Source organism: Crocuta crocuta, unplaced genomic scaffold (assembly GCF_008692635.1).
Source record: "Crocuta crocuta isolate KB4526 unplaced genomic scaffold, BGI_CrCroc_1.0 scaffold698, whole genome shotgun sequence".
Lineage (NCBI taxonomy): Eukaryota > Metazoa > Chordata > Mammalia > Carnivora > Hyaenidae > Crocuta > Crocuta crocuta.
In genome coordinates, this window is record NW_027530855.1 from 1366692 (window position 1) to 1375990 (window position 9299).

The window sequence follows — 9299 nt, forward strand, 5'->3', positions numbered from 1 at the left end:
TAAAAATTTATTTCTGAGAGAGAGAGAGAGAAAGAGAGAGAATGAGCAGGGGAGGGGTGGAGAGAGAGGGAGACACAGAATCCGAAAAAGGCTCCAGGCTCTGAGCTGTCAGCACAGAGCCAGACGCGGGGCTCGAACCCACGAAATGTGAGATCATGACCTGAGCCAAAGTCGGACGCTTAACCGACTGAGACACCCAGGCGCCCCCGAGGTTTTCACTTCTGAAGAGAAGCCCTCACCTGACCCATGGGCCTCCTGCCTTGCCCTTTCTTCCAAGGGGCTGCCTTATTATTTTGGATTGGGCAACTGGGGAAGAGAAGGCAGTAAGTTAGAGAGAGGTACCTGGGAATTCCAGCTCCTCCCGCCACCCCCCGCCCCTCGCTCTCTGCCCACTTTTTCAGGGGATGGTCCTCAACTGCCATGGAATCTTCCTTTGGAAGATGGAACTGCCTTTGGGGATCACCACCTCAGAGACCGGGACTTGGAGGGTTCTGTTGCTCTGGTAACCAGCTGTCCAGAGCCTCTGTGTTGGAGCTGTGACGGTTCTGGAAAGAGGCAGGCCTGACTGGGCCAGGTGTGGGGGAAGGCTTTGGGCCAAGAACAGGGGACAGCAGAGGCTTGGCTGTACTTGTACCACAGGGATGCCCACCCTTTCAGTGTTCTTGGATGTGCCCCTCGCCCAGAAGCTAGAGGGCAGCTTATTAAAGACCTACAAGCAAGATGATTATCTTAACAAGATGTTCCTGGCCTATAAAGGTAGATGCTCGTGGATTTTCATCAGCCTCTCCCTGCTCCCCTCTCCTTTTCTGTTCCTGAACTATGAATGGTCCCCAAAATGGACTCTTGTGAAATACAGCCAGCCCTTGCCAATGTGACAACCTTGACAAAGTCAGGGTCACCTTTGTTTAGCCTTGTGTATCTATGGCTCCTGCGTGGTTCGTCATTTTTGCCCTTTAGATGATGTAGGTTTAGGAGCGCCTGGATGGCTCCGTCGGGTAAGCCTCCAACTCCTGATTTCAGCTCAGGTCATGATCTCACAGTCTGTGAATTTGAGCCCTGACAGCATGGAGCCTGCTTGGGATTCTCTCTCTCTCTCTCTCTCTGCCCTTCCCCATCTCTGTCTCTCTCAAAATAAATAAACAAAAACTTTAAAGAAAGTGGCATAAGTTTTTTAAAAATGGCATAGGGTTCAGTTGTCTTTAAAAAGACAAAAATTATACATTCACTGACAGCACGTTGTTTTTATAAAGGAGAAGAAAAAAAAAAAAAAAAGACAGTTGTCTTTTCCTAGGCAACTTTCCAAAGCCCCAAGGAAGCCAGGCCAGATGAACTGTTTGTGGGCGTCTGCAGAGCCCAGACTCGAAGGCCCTGAGGCGGGGTAGCAGAGCTCCGTCTGTGGCTTCCCTCACAGTCTGCATGACTAACGAAGGCCAGCCCTGGGTTTCTTCCGTGGTGCACAAGATCCGACTGCAGATTGCACAGGATCCCTCTCTCAACTATGAGTACATGCCGGTGATGGGCATGACGTCGTTCATCCAGGCCTCCTTGAAGCTACTCTTCGGAAAGCACAACCAAGTCATTGTGGAGAACAGGGTGAGATGAAGGGCCCTTTGTTTATTCACCCAGATACAGGGAGCGTTGCCCAGTCTTAAACCTGAAAGGGACCTTGCAGGGCTCCTTGGCATAGACAGGGACACTCCTGAGACTCAGTCCAGAGACTTAGTCCATGAAGGGCAGAGCCAGGATCAGAACCTGAAGCCACTGCTCTTGCGCTGGCCCACACTGCTCATGGACAAGCTCTTTCAAGAAAGAAATAGTCATGGGGCCCTGGGTGATTCAGTTGGCTAAACGTCTGACACTTGATTTTGGCTCTGGTCATGATCTCACAGTTCATGGGATAGAGTCCCACATGGAGCTCCGAACTGACAGTGTGGAGCCTGTTTGGGGCGCTCTCTCTCTCTCTCTCTCAAAATAAATAAATAAACATAGAAAAAAAAAGAAATAGTCTGAATCTGAGATAACACTAGTATCGCTATTATTCTTTTTTAAGGAGTTCATTCTTTTTTCAAAGTTTATTTATTTTGAGACAGAGAGAGAATGAGGGGAGGGGCAGAGAGAGAGAGAGAGGAAGGGAGAGAGAGAATCCCAAGCAGGCTCCACGCTGTCAGTGTGGAGTCCAACCCAGGACTCAAACCCACGAATGGTGCGATCATGACCTGAGTCAAAGTCAAGAGCCAGACGCTTAACTAACTGAGCCACTCAGGTGCCCCTCAAGAATTATTTCTGTTTATTTTCTGCTGGCAGGTAGGGGGTGTGCACACTGTTGGTGACAATGGTGCCTTCCAACTTGGGGCCCAGTTCCTCAAAATTTGGCGTCAAGATTCTCAAATAGTTTACATTATTTCTTCCAAAAAAGGTGAGTATTATGCAAAGGGAGGGTGGCAGAAGGTTCGTCTCTCCTGTTCCTGATTCCCACCCCATTTGCAATCTTCACTGCTGTCCTTCTCACTCTCAGTCATGAGCAAAATGGTGGACGAGCCAAGGATGTTCATCCTTTCCCTGTTACTGTCCCACCTTCACCCATTGACATTGAGGCCCATTCTCTGGCACGTCTGCCTTTATTTTTTCTGTACCAATTGGAGGGGGGCTTTGTTCCCACAGAGCCATATGGACTCGTCTTCCAGGACATAGGCTTTAAAGTTTCTGAATACTCCTTCTGGGACTCCAAGAAGCTGTGCATGGACCCCAACGTGCTTCTCAATGTGGTGGAGGTAGAGGGGCCCTGCTCAGAAACTTCTCCCCAGATCTGATTACAGTTTTATTTTCCTTTCCTCCCCTCCAACCCTGTCATCATGAAAGACCTTTTCTAGGGTTGGATTTGCCTAGCCCTTAGGAGCCAATAGGGAGGATCACTTCTCCTCCATGGGCCCTGGTCCCACTCTCACTTGGTAGGGTAAGTGCCTGATGAGACCATGTCTGCCTGCAGCAGGCCCCACCTGGCTGTATCTTTGTGATCGGAACCATTGGTGACTGCAAGTTGACCCAAAGTCAGTGGACAAGGTTGATGGCCACCATGAAGGTGAGGCCGATATCCAGCTGGCACTTTCCTCCCTCTCACCAGAGACCATCTCCTCCACCAATCTCATCCTTTTCCTGTTCTCCTTTCTCCTACAGAAGAAGCAGATATTCCCATTTTTTGACATTCCCTATCAAGGCTTATCCACTGGGGACCTGGAAGAAGATACTAGATTCTTACAATACTTTGTGTCTCAAGGCTTTGAGTTCTTCTGCAGCCAGTCTCTGTCCAAGACTTTTGGCATCTATGGTATGGTGTGGGCAGAAGGGCAAGGGCAGGCCTAGTGCTGAAATGGTGCCACAGTCATGGCACTAACAACGTGTTTGGCATCTCCTACCCTCTGGAGAGAGCCAAGGCCTCCAGAGAGAGCACTAGAGGCAGAAGGGAAGAACACTGAGCTACAAGTCAGGTTCTTTGATATTGTCTCCATCAGCTCCTAAAACTAGCCACCGAAACTGACTCTAGTTCAATCATTTTGCCCCTTTGGGCCTCTGTTTCCTCAGCTGTAAGATGAAGGGGTAGGACCTAGTGATCTTTCAAGTGCCTCCCATCTTTGAGATGCTTACTTATGGCTACTTTTTCTGGAGAAGAGCCTCTGGCAACTTCCTGGGGCCTGGATAGCTGCTTGGCCGGGGTACCAGGAGGAGGGCCCTGTGTTCCAAACCTGTCTTCTACAAGGTTGGAGGTAGAGTCATAAAGCAATGGAGGGGGAGACTGAGGGCTGTCTGTTCCAATGCCACAGATGAAGGCGTGGGGGTCTTGGTCGTGGTGGCGCTCAACAACCAGCTCCTGCTGTGTGTCCTCTCCCAGCTGATGACACTCACCCAGGCCCTGTGGCTGAACCCTCCTGGCACGGGTGCCCGCATTATCGCCTCCATCCTCTGTAACCCTGCTCTTCATGGAGAATGGTAAGGGCAGAGGGTGGCAGCAGGAAGGGCGATGGCAGAGCCTCTAGACATACCCGTAGACCTGCCGATTCACAGGATTCTTCCCGCCCAGTTACCATGTTGACTCCATTCATTCATCCACATTTGCTGACCACTCACTGTGTGCTAACGGTAGAGGCCATGCCAAAAGTTGCCTTACCTTGGTGGGGGGGGGGGGGTGGTGGTAAGAGGACATTCTTTTTGGACACGGTCCAATGAATTATTTGAACTCTCTCAGATTGCAGGAGGAGATTAGGCAGCATCAAGGCTTTGCCACTCTGGCAAAATCTGCCTACAAGCCTGCTTGGCTTGCTTTAATTAATATGGGCTGAAACTCCCCTCCTATTTATGATCATCCCAGATCCCAGGCTCCCCTAGTGTGTCCTCAGGCACTCTGGCTGGGGCCTATGAAGGGAAGAAGAGTAGAAAGGCAAGAAGGAGTTGAGAGCTGGNNGGGCTCCTTCTTTAATTTCTTGCTGTCTTTTCTTTTGCAGGAAGAATAGCCTGAAAGTACTTGTAGAGGACGTCATGCTGGTCAAGGAAAAGGTGAAGGAGAAGCTCCGGCTCCTGGGAACCCCTGGCTCCTGGGATCACATCACGGATCAGAAGGGGCCCAATAGCTATCTTGGACTCAATTGTAAGTGTCTAAGAGGGGGCAGCTCCCCCGTTTCTGACCTTGGGATTGTACTTGAGCATTAAACTTCACTGACTAGGTGACCAGTCCCTAGCATCACCTCAGAGTCTGACTCTTTCCTGAGGGAAGTAGAGCTGCTTTAAAGACCTTTCTGGATCGCCAGAAATACTGACACTCTCTATCCCCCGTAATCCACTCTGGGCTGGAGGGGAGTTAGAGGTGGCCAACCTCGTATCTCAGACCCTGTGATCATCACCAGCCGAGCAGGTGGAATACCTGGTCAAGGAGAAGCATATCTACATCCCCAAGAATGGTTGGATCAACTTCACCTGTATCAATGCCTGCAACATAGATTACATCACTCAGAGCATCAATGAGGCTGTCCTCTCCACCAAGGGTTCACAGTAATGTCTTCAGACAGTCAAGGTCTCCTGGTCAGAATAAAAAGCCTTGGTCTTTACAAAAATTCTGTGCTGATTATTCATTGCTGCAATTCATTTCTCTGCAAAGCACTCTCTCTTTCCATCTGTTTAGGAAGCTTTGGTCTGGAATCAGCAAGGGGTGGAGACAAAGGCCCAGAGAAGAAGGGAATGTCTATCTTCATTGACTGTCTCCTATTTATTAAACACCTACTATATAAAGGCCCTGATTTGGTGGTGTCTTTGTTTGAGTTGTTATACCAAAATACCAACAAATTTGGTGTCTGGTGAAGGCCACATGGTGGAATAAGCAGGAGATTTCCCTTGGGTTGCTTTTATAGGGGCACTAATCCCATTTGTGAGGGCTCTGTCTCTATGACCTAATGACATCCAAAAACCACCACGTTGGAGATTAGGTTTCAACATGTGAATTTTGAGGGGTCACGAACATTTGGGCAACAAAGGGAAAGCAAAGGGACGGCAAAAAACCAGGTACTATCCAGTCCCCTTTCTCCAGAGCCACACAGGTGCCTTTTTTTTTTTTTTTTTTTTTTAATTTGAGAGAGAGAGAGCACAAGCAGGGGAGAGGGGCAAAGGGAGAGAGAGAATCTTAAGCAGTTACCAAGTTCAGTGTGGAGCCCATTGTGGGGCTCATTCCCATGATCCTGGGCTCATGACCCGAGCTGAAATCAAGAATTGGTCACTTGATCGACTCACCCACCTGGGCGCCGCTGCAGGTTCTTCTCAAGATTCCTTTTGTCCTTAGCTTCTAAGGGCTTCTAGCCTCAATGTCAGAAGAACTCTAGAAGAATGAACCCTCAGTGCATACATTTTAATCATTATCAAAAGTGTGTTAGATACAATTTATTCAAGCAAGTTATCCCCAACATTCTGAGCCTAATAAAATAATACTAGTGACTTTCAGGTTATATAGGTTAGAAAGCATTAAACTAGCAGAGCGAAACCACTGCCTGTGACCTTTTCCACTAGCGGCTTACATGAGATAGAAGGGTTTCTAATGCCCCCAGCCAGGATTCTGGCAGGGTTTGAGGGAGGAATGATTGTCCTCTCACACTCTGTTTCTAGTTGACTTCAGGTCCCCATTTAAAAATTTCACATCCAAGGGGCGCCTGGGTGGCTTATTCGGTTAAGCATCCGACTTTCGCTTAGGTCATGATCTCGCGGTTCGTGGGTTTGAGCCCCGTATCGGGCTCTGTGCTGACTGCCAGCTCAGAGCCTGGAGCCTGTTTCAGAGTCTATGTCTCCCTCTCTCTGACCCTCCCCTGCTCACGCTGTCTCTCCCTCTCCTAGAAATAAATAAATATATTAAAAAAAAATTTCGCATCCAATATTCATTTAAGCCTTCCTTGAAACTTGTTTCTGTCTTGATCACCTCTTGTTTAGTTTCAGATGCCTGATCATTACTCTTTTTTTTTTTTTTAGTTTTTAATGTTTATTTATTTTAGAGAGAGAAAGAGAGACAGAGTGAGAGCAGGGGAGGGGCAGAGGGAGAGAGAGACACACACACAGAATCCGAAGCAGGCTCCAGGCTCAGAGCTGTCAGCACAGAGCCCGATGTGAGGCTTGAACCTACGAACCATGAGATCATGACCTGAGCTGAAGTTGGATGCTGAACCCACTGAGCCACCCAGGTGCCCCACTACTCTTGGCTTAAAGTATTAATGAGTTTAAACTTTTTATTACAAATATTTTCAAGTAGAGTAGAAAGAATTATATAATGAACCATCATCAAGCTTCAGTGACCGAATCACAGGCAATCCTGTTTCTTCTGTATCTCCAGGAATACCTGCAAATTATTTGGAAACAAACCATTACATGCTTTCATCTGTAAGTATTTAGTATGTACTCCTAAAAGACAAAGACTCCTCTTTTTAAAATAACCATAATACCAACATCACACACCTCCAAACCAGCAATTACTTCGTATCAACGTATGTCCAATATATCACACGTCTACATATGTAATATAATTTATCTACATTTCTAATTGTCCTATACTTGCACTTCTTAAAACAATTTTTTTAAATTTTTTTATTTAAAAAAACTTTTTTTAATGTTTTATTTATTTCTAGGAGAGAGAGAGACAGCGTGAGCAGGGGAGGGTCAGAGAGAGAGGGAGTCACAGACTCTGAAATAGGCTCCAGGCTCTGAGCTGGCAGTCAGCACAGAGCTCGATGCGGGGCTCGAACCCACAAACCGCGAGATCATGACCTAAGCGAAAGTCGGACGCTTAACCGACTAAGCCACCCAGGCGCCCCTTAAAACAATTTTTTAAGAGATTAGTATTTGTTTTGTTTTTTGTGTTTTTAAATTTATTTTATTAAAAATTTTTAATGTTTATTTTTGAGAGAGAGAGAGAGAGAGTGTGAGTGGAGGAGGGGCAGAGAAAGAGGGAGACACAGAATCTGAAGCAGGATCCAGGCTCTAAACTGTTGGCTCTGAGCTGTCAGCACAGAGCCCAACGTGGGGCTGGAGCCCGTAAATCACAAAATCATGACCTGAGCCAAAGTCGGGCGCTTAACCAACTAAACCACTCAGATGCCCCTGTTTTATTTTCTAAAGATTGTTTAAGTATTTATGTACTTATTCATTTATTTAAAATTTACACCCAAGTTAGTTAACATATAGTTCAATAACGATTTCAGGAGTAGATTCCAGAGATTGATCCAATGCTCATCCCAACAAGTGTCCTCCTACCATCATAGATGGTAGTGGTGTGTTTCTTCAGGAAGCACATGATACTAATTGTTCTTCTGTTTTTCTGTGATGTTAGTTACTGATGTACTAGACCATCATAGTAGTTATTGATGGTCATTGCCTACCTCCATTAATTCATTAGTATTGCCTATTTTATGTGTTTTATTCCACTGCAAACATTATCCTTACTGATATTAAAGATGTCCCATCCTTGGCCTTAGGAGCCAATTCAAATTAGTTCCTGAGATCTTTTGATACAACCCTAGAACTCTGACAGCTTCTCTGCTTTCTGGCATGACACGATGTTCCAGGGGAATTTTGAACATCTCTGCTCCAGACCCAGAATCAGTCATTTCTCAAAGGAGCCATAATCACTTTTAGCAGATTAAAGTATTTATACACCACAATCTGGATTCCTCAGGTGCTTATTGCTGCTGTATTGATCATCATTTCCAAGTTTTTTCAGGAACATAAAATGCATTAAGTACAAAGTAACATTCCAATTCCAATCCAGCAAGTGTTTTTATTCGCTCCATTGATTTTATATCTCCTTACAATCTCCTTTCTCTCATGCCTCAAACCCCAGGTTTTGACAACACCGAGATGATTACTTATTTGCTTTAACTGACACTACCTATACAGTAGCTTCTGAAAAATACCAATGCTATTACTAATATGATTATTAAAAACAGTTAAAAATATTTTTTGCACACTTTTTTGTCTTTAGTCTACATCCCTTTGGAGACGTACACATGAATTACTTGTTTTAAAGACACTTAGAATAGTTCCTCTCTGTGGTTATGCCACCAATTTAATCTATTGTTGAATTCATTTGTCTTACTAATTGTTGCTTTTAGAGAATAATTTTTCATTTAATTTAATGATTATGTAAAATTCTTACATGGTTCCAAAGTCAGATCTACAAAATGTGTATTCAACGAAGACTAGTCTTTTTTCTAATTAAAAATTTTTTTAATGTTTATTTATTTTTGAGAGGGACAGAGGCAGAGACAGAGAGTGAGCAGGGGAAGGGTAGAGAGAGAGGAACACACAGAATCCAAAGCAGGTTCCAGGCTCTGAACTGTCAGCACAGAGCCTGATGTGGGGCTCTAACTCACGAACCACGAGATCACAACCTGAGCTGAAGTCAGACACTTAACTGACTGAGCCACCCAGGCGCCTAAGTTTTTAATTTAATTTTTAATTTAATTTTCTTTCTTTAGCCCCCATGCTACTCCCTTCTTCATCATAGATAACTTTTGTAAAAGTTTTATGGGTTATTCTTCTATTTTGTTTAAAATGTAGTCAAATGTCTATGTGCATGTATGTAACATTTCTTAAACAGTAACCTACTAAACATATGATTATTTCATTGGTTAATCTCAAATTTGAATGGTTCAGCTTCAAGAAGTATGTACACTTACCCTACCCACATCTTGGCTTTCATCTTTCCAGACTGGAATCTAACTTTGTAGTTTGAAGTCATTCATGACAGAAATAACCAGTGAGATTCTAACAAGATATGT

The 9299-nt window shown here is 45.3% G+C and overlaps 1 protein-coding gene across 3 annotated transcripts; it reads left to right on the top strand.

Annotated features, from left to right (window-relative positions):
- Window positions 1–548: 548 nt before the first annotated feature.
- GOT1L1 (glutamic-oxaloacetic transaminase 1 like 1) lies at window positions 549–5084 on the top strand. Of its 3 annotated transcripts, none has more exons than XM_077769546.1 (9): window positions 549–756; window positions 1412–1593; window positions 2305–2416; window positions 2662–2771; window positions 2987–3079; window positions 3175–3325; window positions 3819–3984; window positions 4497–4639; window positions 4896–5084. In XM_077769546.1, exons 1-9 carry the CDS (start codon window positions 642–644, stop codon window positions 5042–5044), a joined length of 1221 nt encoding a protein of 406 aa, XP_077625672.1. In that variant the 5' UTR covers window positions 549–641; the 3' UTR covers window positions 5045–5084. The 3 variants fall into 3 exon arrangements, with proteins under 3 accessions (XP_077625672.1, XP_077625673.1, XP_077625674.1); XM_077769547.1 differs by having other exon boundaries at window positions 2990–3079; XM_077769548.1 differs by having other exon boundaries at window positions 729–756; window positions 1292–1593.
- The last annotated feature ends 4215 nt before the right edge of the window (window positions 5085–9299 follow it).